We start from the raw sequence: 27,654 nt of genomic DNA on the forward strand, positions 1-27,654 counted from the left end.
TATAGGAATGTCTGGCTTGTTACTAATAACCGTAGTCTAGAAATATCTGGCTTTTTTGAGTTGCCTGTTCAAATAATTTCTCAATGTTTTAATGTTTAAACATCTTACAGTATATAGAAATCCGGTAACATTTACTTTTTCCCACCAGGGCAAAAAGACAGCAAGCAGTTAAAAAAATTCAGAAGATATGGTGGACGCACATGACAAAAAGACTATTTAAACTTCTGAAACATACAATTCGTGCAGCGGTATGGTCTTGTACGCTGTGATATGTAGCCTTATTGTATACCTCTTAACTTCGCTTTCTTTCCACTCCCCCTATTTTAAGGTAGATACCCTATGTGCTGACATATTGGCTGTGTTCACACAACATAAAGATTTTTGTTCAACCATCAGTCATGAAAGATTTTGTCTTGCTTCAGAATATCAAAGTTGTAGAAGCAGCGGAACTACCATGTGGCTACTCAGTGGCAAGCTATGTCAAGAGGCTACTGAATAACCAAACTGAAAGCCAGACCACATACCAGACAAAAGTTTCCAGACAGTCATAAAACATCGAACAGAAACAGTGTCCAAAGACAAATTCAGGGGGTCAATAGGCAGAGGTCCACACATGTTGAAAGAATGAAGGCAATGGCAGTATTATTACATCAAATTATTACATCATATTTATGTAGCCACTCATCTCACAGAGAGTGACTCTGGGTGGTATACAACTCTCAGTTAAAAAGAAAACCAATAAATACATGTAAAACAATCATCATTAAATGTATTTAAAACTTATAAAAAAGCACACAAAACTGAAGAGGACATTACAGTAGTTTATATTGTGCCAGTACTAGTGTTTGAACCTGGTATTCTAAAGCCAGAGCTCTTGAAAACATATCCAGACTCTAGCACAGCTAGCCATCAGGTCAGATAAAATTCATTATGGCTAATAGTGCCTAATGTCTAAATAAGCTTTACTTAGCATTCTTATTTCTCAGTTAAATGCCATGTTTTTTTCAGACTGGATCCTCATTTTTTTGTGCCAGCCAACTATTTTACCACTTTCCCTGGTTCTGCTGAAGGATCCCAATCAATCACATGAAAGTCTGAATCTTCCCTTTAGGTTCCAGACTGCAGAGTTGGATGCTGTCTGGAAAATTAAAATTTTGAAGGTTCATTCTGATTCTCTAGGGGAAGTGTGACAGAACCTAGTACTTAGTGCAATGCTATATTGAGGTAAAATTAATATCCATCTATATTACTGTGGTAAGAACTTATATTTGATTTTCTTATTGAATGTTCAGCTTTCATTTTTGTTTTTAAAAAATCTTTAGTACTTTTACTGTAAAGATGTAAGAAAAAAACACAGAAACAGTTAACAGCCCAGTTGGTCAGTAAAAATGAAATTTGCTTTTCTTTCCCACTGTTCTGATCAGTGAGTATAAGTTTTAGAATAGATGAGAACACTTGGTAGTTTATCTTTTTCAGTGTGTTACAAAACTAAATATATTTAATGAATTAAATGGAGTTACTTTAAAATAATATGGGGTTTCATATTTTTCTGTTTTGCATTGGCTGTGTTCAGTTAAAGTAAGGAAAATGTTTTGTTGTAATTGCAGTTATTCATTCAAAGTTACAGTCAAAGACAAACAAAAGATTAAGATATAAATAGGAGCATGAGAAAGAATAGCATCATATCAGGAAGAAATTTAGAAGTTATTCCCATTAGGTAATTCAAACATAATAAGAATTAAAGATAATCTCAGTAGCAAAACTCTAGTAATTCTTTTAATAATTTTATTATCCTGATCTGAGACCAAAAAAGGGAACCTGGTGCTTTTCTGCAGCCCCTGAGACTTTGCCTTAAACTGAAGATAAATGATTTTTCCAGATTTTTCCATTTAGAAGACATGTAAGAGCACATGATCAACTCTCAGTTGCTTCAGATTCATAAAGGCCATGCCATTCTGGGATGGGAATTTTTCAAAACCTCCCCTTGTAAACAGCTGATAGAAAAGAGATACTCATGCTAAGTTAAAGGCTTTCAACAGATTTCAAAGGATTTCAAAGAGATAGAATGAAACCTACCTTGCAGAACCAAAGGCAACATACAAAAGGATAAATTTATTTCAATAATTAAAACAGATTCATATCTGAGCCTTAACGGTGACCATTCAAAATGCAGTACAGTACAGTATTGTAGCTTTGCAAGATCATAAGCTCTCCAGGGATATAGACGTGTGACCTGTGTATATACATATTCGGTATGTTGGCTGAGCTTTTTGGCTACGATAATGACACCAGTTGCATTCCTCTGCATATGCCACAGTTTCATCCCTCTCTCCTCTCAGCCACCCACTACAAATTTGGGGAAGGTTGCTGCCATTAGTAATGGGAAAGTAATTATTTGTCTCCACCAGTCAGCTAATCATTTATTGGCAGGAAGAAACCAATTGTCCTGTTTCCCAACATTTTCAGCAGGAGACATTTAAATTATAGTACATATTCTAAATTAATTTTTACCTACTATAAAAAATAAAATGCCCCAAAACCCAGATTTTTTAAAGCGTCAGTCTTTCTTATATATGTAATATATTTCTGCCTTTTTTGCATCATTGTCTCACCCTGTCTCTTGTTCCGCTGAAAACAATGCAGCCCTGGCCTATCTCTGCCCTACATTTGCAGTAATTACAAATTATACATTGCAAAATTTATTTTTAGAGTTGAACGGCTTTATCTTATAATACTACAATTATTGTTATTTTGCCTAAAGATGGGATGATTTGGTAGTCTTAGATCCAGTGCTAACAAATATCTCAACTTTCTAATTAAAATTTACTGAAAAGCAGATGTTCTTTTCCTTAATGAAAAATATGAAAACTAGAACTGTAATATTGTAGTATGGATCATGCTATTCAGTATTTCCTCCAAATAGCAATATAACTACCCTTTCTTTCAGGGTTTTCCATACCCCTCTCTTTCCCACTTCCTCATCCCAGTGACACTCAAAATTGCATAAATACTGAGTATACTGAGTCTTCATTGGGCTATTTGTTAGCAACCTTCCCCAAATATTTCTGTTTCTAAATCTTAAGCATACTTAAGCATACCTCTCTGTTTTTTCTTATTAGTCTCAATTTGGGTTCACAGTGATCATAACACATTTGTTTTCTCTTTGTAAATAGAATGCTAATGGTAGTTATACAAATAAAATGTTGCAAATCCATTGGGCAAATACTGTATTTCTTTCAGGAGCATTGTATTAGCTATGACATTTTAAAAAGAGTGAGTCCTTTGGAGGCTGAACTTCTTAAAGAACCTACTATTCAGTATAAAGTCCGATTCAGGTAAAATTAGTATATTTATTTCCCTTGGTTCCATGTATAAGATTACTTTTGGTCAATTTGTCCCTCTTCTGGCGGAGATGGGCGGTGGCTAAATATGAGTAATAAATAAATAAATAAATAAATTTGACAATGTTTTTGTGTACACAGAAGTCCCACTGGAATCAGTGCATTTTAAGCACTGTTCATATTTTACAGGTAGCAGAGTCAAACATAACATTAGGGAAAGAGCCACTGTGTTCCACACTATTAAGCCAATTGTGGGTTTTTTTACCATATTGTTCAAACAGTCCATGGATCAGACTGTGGTTAAGGAGAAATAATAGAATCCACACTAATAGCAAAATAAGAGATGTGGGGGAAAAGAGATTAATACCTTGCACCTTAATCTGTTTTCAGAAAGTATTTATTTATGCCATGGGAGAGCATTCAAATTTACAAATGGAGAGTCTGAAGTGGTATAGATTCTATCGAATGATTTTGTTTGTTTGTTTGTTTATCAAATTTGTCACCCCCCATCTCCTCCCACCGGAGGGACTCTTCCCTTCCCTTCCCTTCCCTTCCCTTCCCTTCCCTTCCCTTCCCTTCCCTTCCCTTCCCTTCCCTTCCTTCCTTCCTTCCTTCCTTCCTTCCTTCCTTCCTTCCTTCCTTCCTTCCTTCCTTCCTTCCTTCCTTCCTTCCTTCCTTCCTTCTGAACATGGAAATTATATCCTATTTTCTAAAATTATGCCTCTGTCTATAGCCTTTAACACATTCATGTGGTCCAGCCAAACAAATATTGATGTGACTAAACTGATCACTTGCTCATAGGAAAGATGAAGCAAGAGGTATACTGTACATTCAGAGGTAGTTTTTATTATGGTTGCTGAGAAATCATCTATTTTTTCAGAAGTAGCTAGTCAGTTCTAATTCAGAAAGGGGAGACATTCACTGAGTTCTTAGGAATTGGATGCGGACAGCTGGAAAAAAAATTTTTTTTCCATAACAGAAATATTTACTGTAATGGACTCAACTACAGAAAGGAATTTGTGCATAGAGTACCTATGCTGACTGAGACTATGATAAAGAATAATTTATTTCAAGGAATATATTTTTACATTGTGCTTAGATCAGAAATGTTCTTTTGGTTGCCTTAATTTGCAGCCACAGAAGAATGTTTAAAATAATTGTCAATCATATCATTTGAATAAGAAATATTTAAATGAGTTACGACTTCTAAGGCAGAACATAAAAAATAAATTTTCCATAAAAATAGATACTCAATTTTTGTATTTTCTCCCTTCAGATTTGCTGGGTCTGATTTCCCCCCTTTTATTGTATTCAAGATATTTTCTAAAACAGGAACCCGAAGCAACCAATACATCAGTGGAAAAAGAGTAATAACATTGGCAAGTAAGGTAATCTACTGTTCATTCTGATAATTTTCTATTTAACCAAACTTTTTTGCATGTTTAATATCTATATCATATGCTATTTCAGCTGGAGTACACATGTAACTTACTTGTCATAAATTGCAGATTTAACAATTATTATTTAATATTCAAATTGAATATGATTTAAGGATGTCTTTACCTTTACCTTTTAATCTATCTGTTAAAACTCTTTTTAATAGGTGGTTCTTGAATGTGATAAATTAGCAAAATACTTTAAGGTTTTTTAAAGAAACAATTATTTTATGAATACAATTGGGTGTCTGAATTCTCAGGGATTAAATGTCAACACTTTCTGCAAAAATGTGAAATTCCGCGAAAATTTGTACTCTTACCCAAATAGCCCTAGAAGTTTTTTACATATGCCTTAACACTTCAGATGTGGCCTGCTACCTGAAATCATGTGGCCTGTGGTCCCAAAAAGAAATATATTCATCCAGTCTGTGAGAGACAGGGAGAGAGTGCTGTCTACCTCCTTTGGAAGTAGTTTTGGTGACGGCTTCATTAGCCACCTCAGTGCAGGCAGATTAACAAATTCTCCACCTGGCACTGGCGAGAGCGAGCCATGAGGTGGTGGTGGAGGAGGAAATGGCGGCAGAGGCATGGCCTCTGGCCCTATGTAGAAGAAGGTTAGTATAATAAACTTTACAACTACCACCACAAAAACATGTTCATGAATACAGATCCTGCAAATATGGAGACTTGGCTATAGCAGTAGTACTATTAAATATCTAAGATATTACTTAGTAAGTAACTAGCTCAGTAATGTAAACCTTGGTAGTAAAACAGTTAAAAATCATATATTTCTCCCCCAGACTATATATATTTATTTGATTTACATCTTGCTTTTCTACTCAGTAGTTACAGTAAAAATATCGTTTAGTCATCAGTAACAGTAATTAAAATATGGAAGACAAAATTTAAAAAATTTGAACCTGATTGTAAAATTAATTAACAGTTAAAATATGGTGAAAGAGATGTGTCTTGGTTGCTATTCTAAAGGCAGAGAAGTGCAAGTTGAATATAACTTCCAAGGGATTTCATTCCATAGCCTGAAAACAACACAAAGAAAGGTTTCCTCAAGCAGATAAAGAGCATATAAGAGCTGGGTCACAATACTTCACCCAGTGCTTCCCCCGCACCCACACCCCAAATGGTATGAGAGAGAAGATTGGATTATCAAACTTTCAACATATTGGCCTCCCCATGATGTGCTAAATTAGATGTTGGACTAGATTTGTGGGAGAAGAGGAAATGCACTTTTATTTTAAAAATAAGGATATTTTCCATTAAGCATCTGACCTCATCCTTAGAGGATATATTATCGCTTATTTACTCTATATTTTCTAATATTTGCCAGGCAGCTGCTGATGCTTGCAAATTAATGGGATATCGGACATATTATAATCAGATTCTTCAAGATGAACTTCAGTATAAAATGCATGGAATAACAGAGGAAATAGACATTGCTACAGTAAGAGACTACATGCAAGTAAGCAGTGCTTAGATTTATCAATCTCATGGGAATATGTATTTGAAAAAAAAAATCATAGAGTAGTAAAGGTCCATTCTGGCAACCAAGTCTAATCCCCTGCTGAGTTCAGAATCCAAATTAAAGCATCTCAAATATATGGTTGCCCAGTTCTGCTTGAATGTTCTGTTGAAGGGACCCACTACCATTTGGTATAAATGGTACCACTGTTTAACTGCTCATGTTATTAAGAAGCTTTTTCCTAATATTAAATCAGAGTCTACTTTCCTGTAACTTAAGATCATCATTTCATATCTTACACTCTGAGACAATAACATAGAAAACAGGTCCTGATATTCTGTTTGACAACGCTTCAGGGATTTGAAAATAGCTGTCATATTCCCCACCCATCCCATTAGTCCTTGACCAACAACCATTCGGTCAGTGACTGTTCCAATGGTAGTTACAACAGGTCCTTGGAGTTCTGGCTGTCTGAGAACCCCTGCAGTCACATGATCATGATCTTGCCTGGCAACCCATTCACACTTATAACTGGTTGCCAAGTATCCACAACCACGTGATCATCATTTGCTACCTTTGCTGCCAGCTTCCCCAGAAAGTCAATGGGGAAACCAGCAGGTCGTAAGTCACTGGGGTAAGTCTCCCTCACCCACTCATCCTCTCCCAACCCATCTGTGCTTGCACTGTGCCGGCCACTCAAACACTTCTGTGCACATCCCCATCTCATGTGACTGCCCATCTCATGTGATGCCTCTTGCACACCCCTTTGTGCACGCTCCCCAACTAGCATGGCGCTTCTAGTGCTCCCTCCCTGACCTGGGAGGTGCCTCATGCACCCTACCTGACCCGCGTGGCACTTCACGTACCCACTTGCATCCTCCCTGACTCACGCCACACTTCTCATGCACCCTCGCACACTCCCCAACGTGCACCTCTTGTGCACCCTTGCACACCCTCCCTGACCCTCCCCCTCAAGCCTCCTTGCTCCCTCCCCACCCAGCAGCAACCACTTAATTGCCTGCGGGTGTGGGACTTGCAACTGAACTGAGCACTCTTTTACTAAGATTATTAAGCCAAGTATGAATTTAAATAGCATATCTGCAGTGTAATCCATAATTAACTATCTTGTTAATCAGACAGGGTGCCAAAAATGACCAGTTTTGTGTCAACCATTAGCAGAAAATCTTGCATGTAACAGCCTAGTCTTTATTTTACTAGAAAGCATTGTGTGAAACAGTCAGCTGACTAAACCATGATGAAAGCAATGAAGGTCAATATTTACAGACTTACCTCTTGACCATGAATGCTTTTATTGCATGTTCATTGACTTAGAGAAAGTGTATCATAAAACGACTAGGCTGGAGTTGTGGATCATTTTCCACAGTGGGATAGAAACTTGTTTGGTGAATGTGATAAAAACAGTATAAGATAAAAGTTAAGCCTGTGGAAGTGTTTAGCAGCTGTTCAGCATGGATTAGAGAATAAAATGAGAATGTATAATGGTCCCTTCGTAGCTTAATGTATTCATAGATTAATATATTTATTTATTATTATTTTTATTTATTCGGTTTCTATAGCCGCCCATCTCACCAAGTGACTGAGAATAACTGTGGTGACATTAGAGGTGTGATGGTTGGTGATATAAATGTGTATGCACTTTTGTATACAAAAAACACCTTGTTCCTGGCTGAGAACCAGAAGAAGTTACAGAAAATTTTAGATTCTATGAGGACTGTAGCTCTGAAAATTAATGAATCAGATACCAAAACAGAATTGGTTGATGGGGGAAACAGATTGTATGATTGCAACATGTACATAAATGGTAAAAAACTAACAATAGGAAAACAGAAATGTTAAGACATGCAAATGTTTATGGAAAAATGGTAGTATGTGATCTGTTACAAGGAATATTTGTCAGAAGAAATGAAAATGGCTTTATAGTAGAGTGTGTTTCTGCCCACTTTGTTATATGGAAGTGACAGTTCAGTATTTATCCATATGAAATTTATACTCTTACCTTCCCACTCCCCAAATCTCAAGACTCTGGACAACTTACTACATGTATACATAAAACACATAACACAATTCTGAAATAAAACCAAAAAGAAAAACACAAAAATCAGTAGAATAGTGTCTTGGCTGTCTTTCTGAGATGGCCTGCTTGTAATTTGCTACTTCCCCATACTTTCTACTACATATAGTAGCTCTAGTACTTTTCTTTAGAAACCTGTCGGTCTTTCCACTGCAGATGCCCTTGTTTTCAGATTGTCAGTAAAACTTTTGTAAACTTTTCGTGCAGCCATAGTGATCTCTTTTGTGTCTTCCATTTTTTCCTTATTTAAATTATTTTAATAATTATTTTTAGTAATTTAAACTGAATGCTTCCAAAAAAAGAAGCAGGTTGTTGCCCAAGAATTCTAATACTGTACCAGCCTACCTGCTGCATAGCAACCTCTGTGCCTGAGCTTCTTGCCTCTGTCTCTGGGTTGGCAGTAGAATTTCCCAGGCTTATGGTCCTGGGAGACTTCAATCTGCCTTCTCTAGGGGTAGGGTCTAGGGTGGGGTTGTCGGGAGTTCATGGCAACTGTGACAGCCATGGACCTATGCCATGTCATTCAGGGCCCAACATGGAACAGCGGTCACACACCTGATCTAATCTTCTTGTCGGAATAGTTGCAATGTGATCTGGAAGTGGGGGAGCTCTCTTTGACCCCCCCTATCTTGGTCAGATCACTACCTGGTGGCCATGAGATTTTCTGACACTACCCCCCCCCCCACTGCAGAAAGGTGGGACCTATTAGATTGGTCTGCCCCTGGTGATTAGTGCACCCAGAAGGGTTCCAAAGGGAGCTAGGGGTTATGCCTGATGGTCTGCTGCATGGTCCCACTGAGGCCTTAGTCACTGCTTGGAATGAGAGGGCAGCTATGACCTTGGATCCAATCGCACTTCCTTTCTTAGAGAAGGTGGTTGCACAACAGCTTCAGAGGATCCTGGATGACATGAATTATCTGGATCTCTTCCAGTCAGGATTCAGGTCTGGATAAGGGACAGAAATGGCATTGGCATTCGGATGACCTCTGGTGGGAGTGGGATGTGGGTAGTGCATTCAACTTTGCTCTACTTGACCTCTCAGCAGCTTTCGATACCAACAACCATGGTATACTTCTTGGAAAGCTTTGGAGGCTGGGAGTGGGCAGCACAATATTGCAATGAGTTACTTCTCTCCTCTGAGGCTGGTTCCAGTCAGTGTTGATCAGGAGCAAGAGGTTCAGCCCCTGGCCCCTACTATCTGGGCTGCCACAGGGCTCAGTACTTTCCCCGCTCCTGTTTAAAATCTACATGAAGCCTCTGGGTGAGATCATCTGTCACCATAGGGTGAAGTACCATCAGTATTCTGATGATACCCAGTTATACATTTCCACCCCTAGTGAGCTAAGTGATGCTGTTGGTGTCCTCTTTTGGTGCCTGGAGGCTGTGGGATCTGGATGGGGAACAACAGGTTTCAACCCTGGCAAGACTGAATGGCTTTGGGTTTTGGGAATTTCTGTATCAGGAGATTTACTATCTTTGGTGCTGGATGGGGTTGTACTATCCCAAACAGACTCAGTGCACAATCTGGGAGTCCTTCTGGACTCACAAGCAAGTGGCAGTCGCGGCCAGGAGGGCCTTTACAAGGCTCCATGTTGTATGCCAGTTGCACCCATTCTTGGATCGGGAGGCCCTACTCTCAGTCATCCATGCCCTAGTCACCTCCTGAATGGGTTACTGTAATGCACTCTACATGGGGCTGCCCTTGAAGAGTATCCGGAAGCTTCAACTGGTATAGAATGAAGCAGCGTGGGCAGTTGTGTGTGCTCCAGAACTGAACATGTCACAGCTTTGCTCCATGAGCTGCATTGGCTGCCAGTTTGCTTCCAGGTCCAATTCAAGGTGCTGGTAATGACCTTTAAAGCCCTACATTGGCACGGGGCCAGGTTATTTGAGGGACCGCCTCTCCCAATTACATCTACCCATTCCATAGGTCTAGCAGGAGGGGCATGTTGTGGGTCCTGTCAGCCAAGGAGCTTCGTTTAGCAGGATCCAGAAAGAGAGCCTTTTCTGCTGTTGCACCTGCCCTCTGGAACATCATTCCCCCCAAGGTGAGATTAGCCCCAGTCCTTCCAGCGGGCCCTTAAAACGTGGATGTGCCATTGGGCTTGTGGATCTCAAGGAAGTATGGAGCCCGTTTAATGATTGTATTGTTAGCATGCACTCTCCTCTGTCTTTTTATTATTGTATTTCAAAAGTAGTTTTTAATGTTTAATTACTTTTAATGGTAGAAGATTATGATTTTACTTGTGTTTTAACTATGTAATCTGCCCAGAGTCATGTGCAAGTGACATGGGCGGCCATATAAATTTAATAAATAAATAAATAAATAATATAATATAATTGAGCTACCTGCTTAATTGTATTAAAATTAACATCTCATAAATGTTTATCACTTTCTAGTATGCCAGTCATATGGATGAAACTCCAGCTTATTATGGTGGCAGACATAATTGTTGGCGAAGGCTGACATTGGAAAATCTGCCTAGAGCAATGATATTGTATGACATCATGGATTATGCCCAGTCTGGGAAGCTGTCTGCTAGACTTAGAGCGGAACTTCCATTTCTGTTGCTGAAACCACAGAATGAAGAAACAAGTCGTGCTCAAATCTTGGCTGTTTGTCAAATTAGGTAAAGATTGTCAATTGTTGCCATATTTGATTGCTAACTTTCTTTGGAATGTCTTTCTTCCCTTTTATTTTTATTTGTTTAAAGACAGATAAGAATTACCGCCAAGAAAAGAAGAGTTCATATTTGTAACTATAATTTCAAACACTAATTTCTTAAATCTAAACCCACTAAAATGTGTATGGCATTATTTATTTTATAAATTATGAATAACAAAATTATAAATAACAGAAATAGCAGCTAAGGGAAGAAAAACAACCAACAGCAACAGTTAATATAACCATACAGCAGGCTCCCCAATCTTCAGGGTCCCAGGATACTTTCCTTTTAATTTGTGGCACCTGCCCTATGGAATGATCTGCCCCTTAAGATTCGAACTGGCCCCAATCCTGTAAGCCTTTAAGAAGACTCTGAAGAACTAGATGTTCTTTCAGACTTTGAGACCAGGAAGTTAGATGGCTTCATCCTGGGAAGTTGGATATATGCTCCAATTGTGTTACTTGTTTTCATTACTAGTTATGTGGGCTTTTTTTTTTGACATTGTGATTTGTTTTATGATTGTCCACAGGCCTCCTAAACAGGAACTGATCTTCAGAACTGATTTATTTTTAAAGGCATCCATGATTTTCAAGTATCCACAGATATTTGCACTTCTTGCCCATTTCTTTATGATCCTCCAATTAATGGGTAATCATTTGGGGAAAAATAATTTGATATTATTAGAAAGGTATAATATTTCTACTTCTGATAAGCTGTACTGTATAGAATTTACTTAGTGACTGCTCACCAGAAGTGGGAGAGGAGAAAGCAATAGCAATGTAAATTTGCACTGAAGTTCCTCACTAGGAAGAAAAAAATTAGGTCAGCAACATGACCTTCTAGGAGTGTCTGCAGTGACATTAATTGGCTTCAAAATGGTGGGTGCCACTTTGTCATTGAGGCCACACCTTTTTTTATGTGCACTGTATGTACATAAAAAGGGGTGGGGTTTCAATCACCTGGCCGTGCCCACCATTTTGAAGCCAATGACTGTTGCTACATACACCCCTGCTTCATAGCACAAAAACAATAGTTTTCACAGCAATTACTTTTATATTTCTATAATGACATTTCACATCCACTGTACCATTGGCACTGTAGGATCTGTGAAAATAGTATTCAAAACGTAGGTTCTTTTCTAGGTCTCTGTCATCTGGTCCCATAACCACCTCCCCATCAAGACGAGAACGAAAGGCAGCCCAGAGGACATCAGAACGTCGCTCTAATCAAGCTAGGCAGAAGATTGCAAAAATGAAAGAAGTTTATAGAGCTGTGAAAGAAGAAGAGGTAAGCAAGGATAAAGAACACACAGTATTTGGTATTCACATAAGCACTGCTAGATCTTATCACTAGAAGTCTACCAATAGGTTTTAAAGGGGCTTAGTCAAGTACCGGGTTTGTGAAAACTTATTTTTTAGTAGAGCTTTCAAAGAGTATGATACAGCTTTCTTGTATATGGATAGCATACGTGTACATAGAATCCACATCAGAAAAAAGAATAAAACAGCTACTGTGTCTAATTTTTTCTATAATTATCCAGCCTGATAAAAAATGTTTTTAAAGGTGGTGCTTTGCTGATCAATGAATTTTGTGATAACATGGCTGGGAGCATATTATGAATCCAGTTATTAGAAAATAGTTCCCACTTTCCAAAAGCGAAGTGGCCCAGAAGTAATAACTTCACCAAGGATTTCTTATAGCTTATCTTGCCTCAGAAGTTTAAAAACTAACTGTTCAGTCTATTATCATGGTCTTTACTTGAAAGGATGTCATTCTGACTTCAGTGGGATTTATTACTTGGTAATCAGACTGTTTTATATTGGCCTGGCTCAGTTAAAATGTTGATAGACAATGCTTTATTGTTTTGGTAACATCAGTATGTCCACACATTCTCTTCTCCTTTCTTTGCAAACAAAGCTTCATCTCTTTTAACTTTGTAATCTGCCATTTTCCCATGTTCCATAGTTTCTTTTGTCCTGTCATGTAGGATATAAATGAAAGACATATGCAAGATTGTGAGACTGGGATATAAAATAAATGAATTAATATACTGAAAAGTATTCAAGATCCAGACTCCAGGAATCTGAATTGTGGACATTTACAAGGGTATATAGACAGGCAAGGGCCCCCCAATATTTTGGACTAGTGGGTACATCTGGAATTTTGAAAGTCTAGCCTCTACCTAGGATATCCCCTAAATCTAAAAGTCCTTTTCTTGGGAAGGTGGTCACAATTTCAGACAAAATTGTTTGAGTTGCAACCACCCACTATTTTTATTTTCTAAGAAAGTTTATGGTACCCATTTGGGTCCAAAGGCATTATTGGAAATAACCATGCAGGAGATTAACAATTTCCTTTGCAGCATTTCTTTTGTTTTAAATTAAAATGATTTTTAAATAAACAATGTAAAAAGGAGAGGATTTTGCAGATTCCAAGGGGAGCATACCCCAAGAAAAAGCACATGTGTGGAGAATATCACATACTTGGTAATAGCTATCTGCATTACAAAGAACTGGAAAATAGCCAAGTTGATACCAATTTTTAAAAAGGGTCTAAAGGAAGATTCAGGAAATTATAGGCTGGTCACCTGAACATCAGCTCCATCTAGATTAATATAACTGGTAATCAAAAAAACCCTCAGTACATAGGCAAATAAGCCTTTGTAAAAGAAAACCCTATCTCACCTATGTAGTTTTTTTAAAGTGTCAGCAGGCATCTGAATGGCATTCTATCCTTGAATTTTCAAAAAGCCTTTGACAAAATCTCCTCAAAGGCACCTGAGGACAATTAGCAGTCATGGGATAAGAGGAGCTGCCTGTGGAAAAAGTTGGGCAATGGTTCAGAATATTGCTCACAGTTCCATTTTAAGCTAGCCTTTGCCTGTCCTCTCCTTCTGATCATGTGAGCCAGATCAAAACATATGAAACTTACCCTGTGCTTCCCAGTGCATACATACAAGCACAACAGCTATAACACAAGGGGACAGCAGAAGTACACACACAAACCCACATGCAACATGTTTTGTTACATAGAAAAAGGTGCTTATATGACCACTGCTGGTTAAAGGAGTTGGAAAGAAGGCCAAAGATATACTTTGCATGCTTACCTTTCTAGTTATTTTTACTTACAAAAAAACAATACTCTTCAATCTAATACTTTATTTGGAGATTAAGAATCTAAATACACAGCTGCCGTGGTCACATGAATCCTATATCCAAAGCTACTGCTTTCATAAAGGATATATTGCTCAAAGCATGGTTAATTCAGGAGGGAAGAAATATGCTTAATTTTGGTTTAAAGCTTGAAAAACTGCAATATCATTAAATTCTGTTGAATCCTCAGGGTAGATAGCTGCATTTGTATTAAATACTACCTGTGCAAAACAAGAATTTTGATTGAAATGTGTAACGCTTTCAAATTACATTTTTGCTGTTTTTATATTTTGTTGTTCAGGACCTAAGTAGTCCTTCTTTGAGTGATCATTCGGCTGGAGATGCAAGGACCGAACATCTATTTGCTATTGAAGACTGGGAGCAAGAAGCAGTAAGGCTTTATGACTGGACCAGATCACTCCAAACTGAAGATATTTGGGAAGATTAATCAGTGATAAATTTATTTTTCCTTTAAGCTTCCTCCATTTCAACCATATGGTTGTAGCAACCATTGAAATTTTTCTTCCCCATATAGTTTTTTGCTCTTGATGTGCAGACATGACCATGGCAGATGAATATGCACAATTCTCTGGCTTCAGGAAATTCCTAACAAAACAAGTTACTGTTGATAGATGTGATGATATTATGTGAGAAGAAGAAAATGGTATAGCCAACCAGCACATGCATCTTTACAAGCAGTAACTTGAGGCATCTGGATGGGAAATAATAGAAAGAGGTTGATAAATATTAAGGGTTACTGAAGAAGTGCTTCACAGCATGCATTAGTATGAAGGAAGCATCTTTGAAATACTGAAATCACCAGGTCTTTCACAAGACTTACACAGCTGCTTCAAAAGTGGCTTCCAGTTGTTTCTGCATACATGCACTGCAACCCTTCCACTCAGTCAACCAGCAAAACATGGCTGTGCATGCTTATCCATGTAAGACATCTGAGAACAGCTTTCAAAACAGCCACATGGGCCTTGCAAAGATTGCCACTAGTTTAATGCTCTGAAGAGAAGTAATTCCTTCAGTCAATAAGGGTGCCATAAATTTTTGCAAAATAAAATAAATTGGCTCCAACACACATTATGAAACAATTCTTTTAAATGCTTTGCACAGCCATAGTAAGTTAGTTTTAGTATATCAATGGACAGTATATAGCCAAAGCTAAGCACTTTTAAATATTGCTTTCAAAGAGAAAGTACAGCACCCTTACTTTCTCCCATCAAAGTTATTAGGGCTCTAAAGTGGTCAAATTTCATTAGACTGTCAAAATTTACAACTGGCCCAAACTGTTCTATTTGCATTTCAGCTCAGCATTGTACTACTGAGTATGTTCACAAGTAAGCCAATATATATGACTTTAAGAACATGAAACATTAGGCATAAGAATGGCAAAAGAACAAAAAGAATGGAAAAGCTATAATGAAAATTAAAAATATTTTATTTACATTCTTATTTATATACAATTTTTACACCTTGCTTAAAAACAGAATAGAGTATATATGCATGGCTGAACAAAATGCATTCACAGGATGAGTCAGATTAACGTTCGCAGAGAAGTAGAAAGAAAAAAATGCTTTTTAAAAAATTTAAAAGATTGCAGTTTTACAACTGCTTCAGGAAAATTATTACAACTGCACAGTGCATATTTGAGCAAAGTATTCCAATTTACTGTAGCACAATTCAAAGGTAACTTCAAATTAACATGAAAACATTTTATTAGATACGTTGCAAAGCAACACTGGATATGCATAAATAATCATCCTGCAACAGCAGCTCCTCTAACTTGTTACTATATTCTCAAAATTTATTTGGTGTGGTATTTGAAATTCTAGTTATAAAACTTACATATGAAATTTAATCCTAATTAAAACTTACTAATATAATTCAGAATAAGTAGTCCTGATTATCGTTCAAATGTATGTATGTGTCCCTTTCTATAGTAGTTGAATAAACTTTATAATTACTATGATGCCATAAAACAGGGGAAAAACATTTTCTGGTGTGGAACTTGAAGCAAATTTTGTTTTCAGGTATTGGCCCTTATTTCCTTTTCTTGTTTATACCCATGGTAGGAGTGATATTGTTGAATTGTGTACAGACATTCTCATTTCAGAAATGGAATTAAAAAATAAAAGCCTTCGAACATCAGTAACTTACGTGATAATAAAAAAATACAAAATTTTCACATTCAACTACTCCATGACATAAATAAAAAACTAGCTGTGATGGAACTCTGTGAGGTTAGCCTAGAGATTTTTACAGTTTTAAGTGTGACCAAATAACTTTTCTTCTAGTATTGACTAACCTGGCATAAGAAATGGACATACAAATCATGCTCAAAGTTTTTATTGGTGCCTAATTTTTTAAAGTAGTATCCTTGTCATTTTAGTTGTATTATTTTCCTCCACTAGGATAATACGGGAAATGCTATTCACAATTAAGTTGCATCAACATGAATGTGTCATAAAAGTTAAGAACAGTCTTTCTAGAGTAAGATGTTTTAAAAAATAATTTATTAAGCACATGTAAACATTAGTTAATTGCTGCAAGACACTAGGGGTTCTGGAGAACCATTTGTCCCTAAGAATAAAGTCTTTTTTTTTCTTCTAACCCTGCCAAGTGTTACTTTTTTATACCTAACGTATGCAGCCTCCCAAGTGAAATGCCCAGGCCTTAGTCTACTGCATTATGCTTAAATCCTCTAAAAATCGTTTTCATGTTTTTAGTTTTCTCCCATTTTGGCACTAAATTTGGCATTTTAATTACCAATGCAAATGAAAATGGCTTAAACCAAATAGTGAGCTTTTTAGGAGAGCACAGGAATCAACAAACTATAGTTGTGACAGACATGGATGGAGAAATGCCAAATAATTACAATTCTTAATACCAAAAGGGTGAGTGATTTGCTGTATCTGCTACATTCTTACATTCTTTTCTCTTGTAACCTTAAGTATATAACAACTGATAAGTTATGTTCATATGCATAGGAATTTCAAGAATGTACAGTTTAGAATAATATCATGAACCAAAGGAAGATAATAGGTTAGAAGTCATCTGGCATTTATAAGCTGAAAGTATTTGCCTTTTAATCAAAAAAGCAAGAACAGCAAAATTCACGTTAAGATGGTTAAGTTTTTTATCCAGTGTGTGTAAGAGCAGGCTTGAACAACTTAAGACTGACATCCTATGTAGGCTAACTTAAGTATCAGCCCAAGTACCGTAAACTCATTTGAGCTAACTTCTTATTAAATGTGCATAAAACCAGGCTCTTGTATTACAATGGAATGAGAAATAGTGATTAAGTAGAAATCACAAGCACCATAGAATCTTAAGTAACTGGTTCCATTACCTTTATGTATCTTTTCAGATAACTTATAATGTGAGAAAGCAGTTCATAAGTTCAAATATCTATTAACATATTTCATAACTTTATTATTCCTTCAATGATAAATTACTTGTTTTTTAAACATTTCTTCTATATGATATTCAAGCTGATTTAGGTATTGATCAGGCCACATACTATATAAATTATTTTGTTTCAGATTTGGATATGGAGGATTCTGTTAAAAGCACTCCTAGAGTAAAAATGCCTTTATGAGCTTTGCATGTGTAGCCACGTTCTGGCATATTTTATAAAAACATTTATACACATAAGCAGTGAAGACCTTGGGCTTAGAAGCCCTTTCAGATATAGCTGCAAGGCGACTTGTAAAGTTCACTTTAAAACTGGCTAGAGCTCCCATTTGTGTTCAAACATTTCTTAAAAGCCAAGAAGGTAAACTATAGTTTAAACCTAGCCTAATGAAAGTTCCCCAAGTTAGATACAATCAAGAACTCTCATTCTCTTACAACCAGAAGTCTTTGATCTCGTAACAACCATAGTGAAGCAAGTGCAGTAAGTGCCTAAGCCTCTCTGCTATTCATACATGTTATAATTAACATCATATGAAAATGGCTCTAACATACTTAGGAAAAATCCACTTCAATTTTAATCTGATTTTATCCTGCTACTACAAACACTTCTAGAATGAGTTAATTTTAGTCTAATGAATAGACTGACTAAAATAATTAAAAGTAAATTTTATGGTGAGAAAAATTTCAAGCAGTTACCACAGAACTCCACTTATTTTGAGAGACTTAGGTTTACACTGTTCTCTAGCAATGCATAAATTCTTAAGATGGGATGTGGGAAGTTATACATCAGATCTTGGAACATGCTGTGCATTAAACTGCACTTCCCCCTATCTATATACTAATACAGAAATGAATGGGTTTATAGCAAAATGGGAGAATGATGGTATATTTTTATTTATTTTATTTATTTATATTTCAGATTTACCGATATACCTTCAAACCTATTCTGAGCAGGGTTGTTTTGTCTTAGAGCAGAACAGAATATGTCTCTGCCACTGCGTTTTCCCTAACACACAAATTCCGTTTTGTCTTATGAAGTTGCCAATTACAGAATTTAGTTTTGTTTGCATCTTAGGAAAGTCAGTAACTATCCAACGTTCACATTAAAATATACTTCTGCAGATGTAAACATAAGTTACACAGAACAATAGAATCACTTTTGGCTTAACATGCATTTGAATTTGTGCTAGTAAGATGCTTCTTTTTTTCAGAAACATACGCAATTCAAGACCATTCAAATATTGGCTGTGTGCAAGAAACTAATGGGAAAATTTGGTCTAGCTTTCATTTTAATATAGTATGACCTCAGTAAATATAGCATATTATTATTGGGGTAGTTTATACTCATGATCTTGGAGATAATCACAAAGTAATATTGCCTCATGAATTTATCTTTCAGAGAGAAGAGCCTGGAAAGGGCACAATTATATAAACATTAAAGCCTCATTTACTTCAGCCAAATATGTTACTGTTATATACAATACAAATTGGGAACTTATCACATGTATGATTTTAAACTCCCAGAATATAGCATATACTTGTTCTACAGAGATTCCCAATTATAAATAAAATTGTGCAGTTTATATTTCCATGTTTTACATGAGCAATTGTGTCTCATGAAACCATCTCAGCAGTCTGCCCAGAGTCAGCAAGTTTCAAATTGTCAAGTATTATTTTTCACATTTCCACATTACTTTAAAGAGATAGTGAAAGTTCAGTATCAATTCAGAGTTCTATTCAGATTAAGTGATATCACTCATTTTCAGACATGTATCTACACATTTAGAAAGTGCTTTTAGCAACATGCTCTTGTCCAGAGGTGGGGAACTCCAAATGTTGCTGAACTACAACTACTGGCCATGCTGACTGAGGTTAAGCGTTGTAATTCAACAACATTTCAAGGGATATAGTGTCCCTGCCCCTGCCAGCCATCCTATTTAGGGATAGTGAAGCCAGCAATATTTCCAGTTTGCTGAAATAATGCTGGGTCAGTCAAATCTCTGCTTTTAAGGACAGTAGCTTAATCAGTGCAAGGAACTGGTTTTGCCAACAGCTGGTAATACCTGGAGAAAATTATCTGCTCATAAGAGAGCAGTTTTTGTGATTAATACACACATTTCTGGTAGGTACTTCAGGGGCAAAGCACTAAGAAGATAAACTGGAATATCTTTAAAAAAATTCACACATACAAGTAGGTTTGCTTTCTTCCTTATTTGCATTAAAAGAACTTCAAACGTTACTGCATCCATTAGCATATACCAAACGTATATTACATTAATGGGAATGAAGCTTTCAGTTACCCAATGAATGTACATATGAAAGGATACCATTACAGCTAAAATTCTACAGATATGGCTGATACCTGTGCACTAGTAAAAATAGACTTTCAGCTGCACATAAAAATATGCATTTTATCTTGACCATGTATATTCACGTTTGTATACATAAATTTTATTCACAAACAAAACAAAGGCAGTCCAGAATTTTTGTAAAAAACTCTTATTTTTAGAAACTTATTTTTCAGCAGACTGAGTGGAACTATTGCATAAAATTAAGGAAAATCATATAAAAAAATATAAAACTATTTTAAATTGTGACCAATATCAAAATGTGATGTGTCAAATTTGCTCAAGGGGGCATAAAAGTGAAAAAGAAGTATCAAAAGAACAAATGATGTACATAAAACAAAAGGCCCATTTCACTGCTATATTAGAAGAAAATATGTTATAGTAAGGGTGCTGAAATTTTAGCCTGTTTAAAAAATTAAAATGCACAATACATTTGTTTTTAAACCATCTTTCAAAAACAGTATGTTCCAGTAATTTCTGAACAATAAAATTTTTGCTTATAGAGAACTGTGTCAGTGTGTGTCTATTATATAGGTTTACCACACATAAAATGGAAGAACAACTTTTATTTTCCCCTCTCTCAGACCATACAATATGTAAAAAAATTAATATGAAACTGCAGTTATTGGCATTCCTAATAAACTTTGTAGATGCATTCCTGTACACTTTTTTCTTTTTATTAAGATGTATATTACACAGGACAATGAAATTTAATCTGTTTTCTTTCCCCCTACTCTGCTTTTCTCATGAATTATAAATACTTTCTTCTTGAGTCTTTTGTTTTAACTACAACGTCTAACATGTTCCAGCACATACTCAGGAAAATGTAGGCTACAAACTTGTAAACCATCAAGTTTGCAGGGCATTCTTGGATATTCATCTTCTTTCCATTTATTATCTTCAGGATCAAAAGTAAGAATTGAATCACTGTAGTGACCATTGTAACAAAGGCCTCCAAGAACCATTATCTGTTTGTCCAGAACAGCCACACCATGGCCACTTCTACCAATTGGCATAGAAGCCAAAATTGTCCATTGATCAGTATCTGGGTCATAAACCTCTGTAGAAGGGCACCCTTGAGACTCAAACGAGGCTCTCAGGATTACACAGACACCTCCAAAAACATAAAGCTTGCCATTATAAGAAAGCATCTTGTGAAAACATCTTGCATAATTCATTTTGCATTTGTTTTCCCAACAATTAGTTACCACTTGAGTCCTCCTTGTTCGCTGCTCCACAGTCCCTTCTTTACTGGGATCAAACACACACACCTGCTTGGATGTAGATGATGATGTTATTCCACCAGTGATGTACAACTTGCTACCAAGAACAGTTCCTTCATGTCCATATTTATTGACTGGATAAGGATCTACAAACTCCCACTTATCTTCTGTAATATCATATCGTTCAGTTGAATAAAATGTCTCATCTCTTGTCCTTCCAGCTACTGCATAGATGTATCTTCCAATAACACCAACAGCAAATTCTGACCGTGGTACAGACATATCTTCCATTCGCAACCAAGAGTTTTGCCTTGGATCGTATCGGAACACCTTGGAGGAAGCATGAAATTCACCATCTGGCCCCAACTCTTCCCCACCCAATAAGAATACAAAGTTATTAACAATAGCAAGGCAGTCTGGTCTCAAAGGTACCTGTGGGCCTTCTAACTCCCACCAGACCCTTGGCTTGTGCAGGAGGAGAATTTTGCTATTTACCATGCTGTGTCCTATCATTCCTCTAAATACTGCAGTCTGGGGTTTGGCAGAACGAATGCGATTTGATTTCATTTCCATCAAAGGCTGTTGATGCACACTATGGAAGTAATTCATAGCCTGCTCCACTTCATGCCGTAACTGGCGGGAATAACGATAAAATTCTGAAGTTTTCACCTAAGGATAGAGCAAAATATGTGTGTTTATTTGCAAAATATATCTATCACCTGAAACTAGGCAGACTTTAGGTATCCTAGATACTAGGTTACAGAACTTACACATAAAATGCAATGTAAGTCAATATAATAATTTAAATGGTAATCCAATTAAACCTCAAATTAATGCTAAAAGTAATAAGTTAAATTTACTGAATATACCATTGCTGGTTATAATTATTCCCAAGGACTTCAGGGACAGCCATGTTTTCACTTGCTTCCAGAAGTCCATGAGGGTGAGGGCTATCTTTGCTTCAGAGGGTAAGCTATTTCAAAGGAGGGGAACTCTACAAAGAATACCCCATGCTGGGACCCTTCCCATCATAACTGGCCCATTGGGGGCAAAGGGGAAAAACTGTTGAGAAAAGATTCTCCCTACAATATGCAGCTATATCATTTTGTATGTAGCATACTAACCAAGGAGAACATTATAGAAAAGTTGTTCAGAAATAAGTTGGCCTAATTTCTCCAATTAAGGGAAATCATGAAACAAATACTTCAATTTATTAGCTGAAGTCCTAAAAACCCAGCAGAACTTGTTAAATAATCTGATCAACCAGTATCACTTCCTCTCTGCTGCTCTTCAACAGAATTACTCAAAGTTGTACAATTCTGGTGGCTGTGGCCACACTACAACATTTTTTCTCTTCTTCAGTATGACAGATCCCTACACTGATTTGTTTAGGCATTTTTTAAAAAAATTAACATTTTTAGATTAGCTTTCTTCATCATTAACTCCTACCATTTTACTCCTTCTATCATGTATCTTTTAATGAACAATTTTATTAGATTTGTAAACCAGTTCTGATCCTCTTAAACAAGAAGCAATACACCAATACTTTTAATAAATAAATAAATAAACCCCTTTCCCCATATTTTGATATATATTTCTCCAACACCATAAAAACGTCCAACACAAGGAACTAAATGTCTGGTCCCCTGAAACACACCTTTCAAACACTGATTCACAAATATGCTTCATTATAGCATAACGTTATCAGACTCTAAACTAAAGTACAAAAGATTTCTGTATCAGCCAAATACAAACTTGTATTTCACTAGTTGATTAATTCAGGGAGTCAGCATACATATACAGCATCACCAATAGTGAATTCCCTAACACTGATACTGAATTCCCCAAAGCTCTGCTTTTTAAAGAATATTAAACTTGTCTAGTCTAACACTGAGGCAAGTTCTCCAATTGCATTATATTGCTTTGACTTGACAACACAGCTACAAATTAGGGCCCTGCAAAATTCAGAATTTGAATAAGATGTAAATAGTCATGTTTGCTTTAATGATAATCCATCTCCGTTTACACGATCTGCTTATGCATTTAACACTTTTCAACTCTTCCTTAGTTGTACAAGAGTGCCAGTCACAGTAACAATGGAAGGTTGATCATCATTCAGTTATATCTAGCAGGACTTACATGATTTTATTTCACAAATTAAAATTAACAAGAAAACGGTAACGATTTTAGAGAACCCACTCTGAGATTATAAACTTTTTTAGAACATATCCACGGGGAGTCCTTGTTCAGCAACCACTCGTTCAGCGACTGTTCAAAGTTACGATGGTGCTAAATGAGGGAACTTACAACCATTCCTTGTACTTGCAGTCCTTGCAGTGTCCCTGCAGTCATGTGATTGTGGGCACTTGGCAAATGGCTTGCAATTATGCTGCAGCATCCCTTCAGCAAAGGATCGTTACCTTGTCGTGGTGCTGGAGCTTGAGCACCTCAACGATGCCATGAGCCAAACCGTGAAGGGCTACCCAAGATGGGAAGGTCATGACAGAGAGGTCAGACTAAATGCGATCCCTGGGGAAGGTAATGGCAACCCACCCCAGTATTCTTGCCCTGAAAACTAAATGGATCAGTACAACCAGAGATATGTCGGTATACCATCGGAAGATGAGACCCCCAGGTCGGAAGATGGTCAAAATGCTACTGGGGAGGAACAGAGGATGAGTTCAACTAGCCCCAGACGTGATGACGCAGCTAGCTCAAAGCCGAAAGGACGGCTAGTGGCCGACGGTGCTGGTGGTGAACGGCGAGTCCGATGTTCTAAGGATCAACACACCATTGGAACCTGGAATGTAAGATCTATGAGCCAGGGCAAATTGGATGTGGTTATTGGTGAGATGTCAAGATTAAAGATAGACATTTTGGGCGTCAGTGAACTGAAATGGACTGGAATGGGCCACTTCACATCAGATGACCACCAGATCTACTACTGTGGACAAGAGAACCACAGAAGAAATGGAGTAGCCTTCATAATTAATAGTAAAGTGGCTAAAGCAGTGCTTGGATATAATCCAAAAAACGATAGAATGATCTCAATTCGAATTCAGGACAAGCCATCTAACATCACAGTGATCCAAATATACGCCCCAACCACAGATGCTGAAGAAGCTGAAGTAGAGCAGTTCTGTGAGGATCTGCAGCACCTACTGGACAACACGCCTAAAAGAGATGTTATTTTCATCACAGGAGACTGGAATGCTAAGGTGGGCAGTCAAATGACACCTGGAATTACAGGTAAGCATGGCCTGGGAGAACAAAACGAAGCAGGACATAGGCTGATAGAATTTTGCCAACACAACTTACTCTGCATAACAAACACTCTCTTCCAACAACCTAAGAGATGGCTTTATACATGGACTTCCCCAGATGGACAACACCAAAATCAGATTGACTACATCCTTTGCAGCCAAATGTGGCAGACATCTATACAGTCAGTAAAAACAAGACCTGGAGCTGACTGTAGTTCCGATCACGAACTTCTTCTTGCACAATTTAGGATCAGACTAAAGAGATTAGGGAAGATGCACAGATCAGCTAGATATGAGCTCACTAATATTCCTAAGGAATATGCAGTGGAGGTGAAGAATAGATTTAAGGGACTGGACTTAGTAGATAGGGTCCCGGAAGAACTCTGGACAGAAGTTTGCAACATTGTTCAGGAGGCGGCAACAAAATACATCCCAAATAAAGAGAAAACCAAGAAGGCAAAATGGCTGTCTGCTGAGACACTAGAAGTAGCCCAAGAAAGAAGGAAAGCAAAGGGCAACAGTGATAGGGGGAGATATGCCCAATTAAATGCAAAATTCCAGAGGTTAGCTAGAGGAGATAAGGAATTATTTTTAAACAAGCAATGTGCGGAAGTGGAAGAAGACAATAGAATAAGAAGGACAAGAGACCTCTTCCAGAAAATTAGAAACATCGGAGGTAAATTCCAGGCAAAAATGGGCATGATCAAAAACAAAGATGGCAAGGACCTAACAGAAGAAGAAGAGATCAAGAAAAGGTGGCAAGAATATACAGAAGACCTGAATAGGAAGGAGAACAATATCGGGGATAGCTTTGACGGTGTGGTCAGGGAGCAAGACCCAGACATCCTGAAGAGTGAGGTTGAGTGGGCCTTAAGAAGCATTGTTAATAACAAGGCAGCAGGAGACGATGGCATCCTAGCTGAACTGTTCAAAATCTTGCAAGATGATGCTGTCAAGGTAATGCATGCTATATGCCAGCAAATTTGGAAAACACAAGAATGGCCATCAGATTGGAAAAAATCAACTTATATCCCCATACCAAAAAAGGGAAACACTAAAGAATGTTCAAACTATCGAACAGTGGCACTCATTTCACATGCCAGTAAGGTAATGCTCAACATCCTGCAAGGTAGACTTCAGCAATTCATGGGCCGAGAATTGCCAGATGTACAAGCTGGGTTTAGAAAAGGCAGAGGAACTAGGGACCAAATTGCCAATATCCGCTGGATAATGGAAAAAGCCAGGGAGTTTCAGAAAAACATCTATTTCTGTTTTATTGACTATTCTAAAGCCTTTGACTGTGTGGACCATAACAAATTGTGGCAAGTTCTTCGTGGTATGGGGATACCAAGTCATCTTGTCTGCCTCCTGAAGAATCTGTATAATGACCAAGTAGCAACAGTAAAAACAGACCACGGAACAACAGACTGGTTTAAGATTGGGAAAGGAATACGGCAGGGCTGTATACTCTCACCCTACCTATTCAACTTGTACGCAGAACACATCATGCGACATGCCGGGCTTGAGGAATCCAAGGCTGGAGTTAAAATCGCTGGAAGAAACATTAACAATCTCAGATATGCAGATGATACCACTTTGATGGCTGAAAGCGAAGAGGAACTGAGGAGCCTTATGATGAAGGTGAAAGAAGAAAGTGCAAAAGCTGGCTTGCAGCTAAACCTCAAAAAAAACAAGATTATGGCAACCAGCTTGATTGAGAACTGGCAAATAGAGGGAGAAAATGTAGAAGCAGTGAAAGACTTTGTATTTCTAGGTGTGAAGATTACTGCAGATGCTGACTGCAGTCAGGAAATCAGAAGACGCTTAATCCTTGGGAGAAAAGCAATGACAACTCTCGATAAAATAGTTAAGAGCAGAGACATCACACTGACAACAAAGGTCCGCGTAGTCAAAGCAATGGTGTTCTCCGTAGTAACATATGGCTGCGAGAGCTGGACCGTAAGGAAGGCTGAGAGAAGGAAGATCGATGCTTTTGAACTGTGGTGTTGGAGGAAAATTCTGAGCGTGACTTGGACTGCAAGATCAAACCAGTCCATACTCCAAGAAATAAAGCCAGACTGCTCACTTGAGGGAATGATATTAAAGGCAAAACTGAAATCCTTTGGCCACATAATGAGAAGACAGGACACCTTGGAGAAGATGCTGATGCTAGGGAGAGTGAAAGGCAAAAGAAAGAGGGGCCGACCAAGGGCAAGGTGGATGGATGATATCCTAGAGGTGACGGACTCGTCCCTGGGGGAGCTGGGGGTGTTGACGACCGACATGAAGCTCCGGCGTGGGCTGGTCCATGAAGTCACGAAGAGTCGGAAGCGACTAAACGAATAAACAACAACAACATCCCATGGTAAGTCAATGGGGAAGCCAGCAGGAAGTCGCAAATGGCGATCATGTGACCGTGGGATGCTGTGACCATGTGGGATTTGCCTAACAGCAACTGGAACTACAACTGCCATCTAAGAGAGCATGATCATGTGACGCTGCATTTTATGACTGCATTGCTTAGCGATGGAGTTGCCAGTCTCAATTACCATCATTAAGCAAGGACTACCTGTAATTTTAAAATTAAATATTTCTCTACCTAAAAATAGGGGAAAGTCTCCTTACTATCAATTACATGAATGAAAATTATTATGACTCATTTTCAACCTGCATGAATTCGTTTTTAATACAACATGCCTTTCTTAGTGCAAGAGTGCTTCCCTATCTCATATCTTATCTATCAAAATAGCAAGGCCAAACTAGAAATGTATTTTTAGTTGGTAAGTGTCTTCTTGTAAATTACATTAAATGAAAGTGATCTTGAAATAAACCTATTTGAGATTTAGGACAACCTAACTTGAAAAGTCATAGTTACAAGGAAAGCTTAAGTTTTAACATTTTTATTTCTAAAGTTCCATCTTTAAGACAGCCTGAAAAATAATGTAAGTTACATCCCTATTACTTGTCTTCACCATGAGAATGATTATTTACTAATTAATCTTTTTGAATTTTTATTGAAATTGTAAATACATAATTAAAAGTTAGAAATAGAAAAGGAAATAGAAATACAAAATTAAGAAAAAGAAAAGAAAAAGTGTAGTAAAGTATGTATAGTATAGAAAAAGTATAGTAAAGACCGAAAAAAGTATGAAAGATAAATAACTTCCAATCTATCTGTCCTAACAGTCAGGAACCACGCTGAGACAAGGAATAGGTCTCTAGTGTTTTATTAC

The 27,654-nt window shown here is 37.4% G+C and overlaps 2 protein-coding genes across 5 annotated transcripts in view; one reads left to right on the forward strand and one right to left on the reverse strand.

Moving 5' to 3' along the window:
* Window positions 1-89: 89 nt before the first annotated feature.
* On the forward strand, window positions 90-16,313 carry C5HXorf58 (chromosome 5 CXorf58 homolog). Its single transcript, XM_063305188.1, has 7 exons — window positions 90-248; window positions 3,241-3,335; window positions 4,618-4,729; window positions 6,123-6,254; window positions 10,747-10,976; window positions 12,155-12,299; window positions 14,466-16,313. The coding sequence occupies exons 1-7, from the start codon at window positions 201-203 to the stop codon at window positions 14,610-14,612; spliced, it is 909 nt and encodes a 302-aa protein (XP_063161258.1). The 5' UTR covers window positions 90-200; the 3' UTR covers window positions 14,613-16,313.
* The window catches only part of KLHL15 (kelch like family member 15), a 36,621-nt gene continuing 24,557 nt past the window's right edge, over window positions 15,591-27,654 (reverse strand). For all 4 annotated transcript variants that reach the window (XM_063305187.1, XM_063305186.1, XM_063305185.1 and 1 more), the window contains one exon: window positions 15,591-21,827. In XM_063305187.1, the coding sequence (XP_063161257.1) occupies window positions 20,718-21,827 (1,110 nt within the window). In that variant the 3' untranslated portion in view covers window positions 15,591-20,717. The remainder of the gene's footprint in view (window positions 21,828-27,654) is intronic.

The sequence above is a fragment of the Candoia aspera genome, chromosome 5 (genome assembly GCF_035149785.1).
Source record: "Candoia aspera isolate rCanAsp1 chromosome 5, rCanAsp1.hap2, whole genome shotgun sequence".
Lineage (NCBI taxonomy): Eukaryota > Metazoa > Chordata > Lepidosauria > Squamata > Boidae > Candoia > Candoia aspera.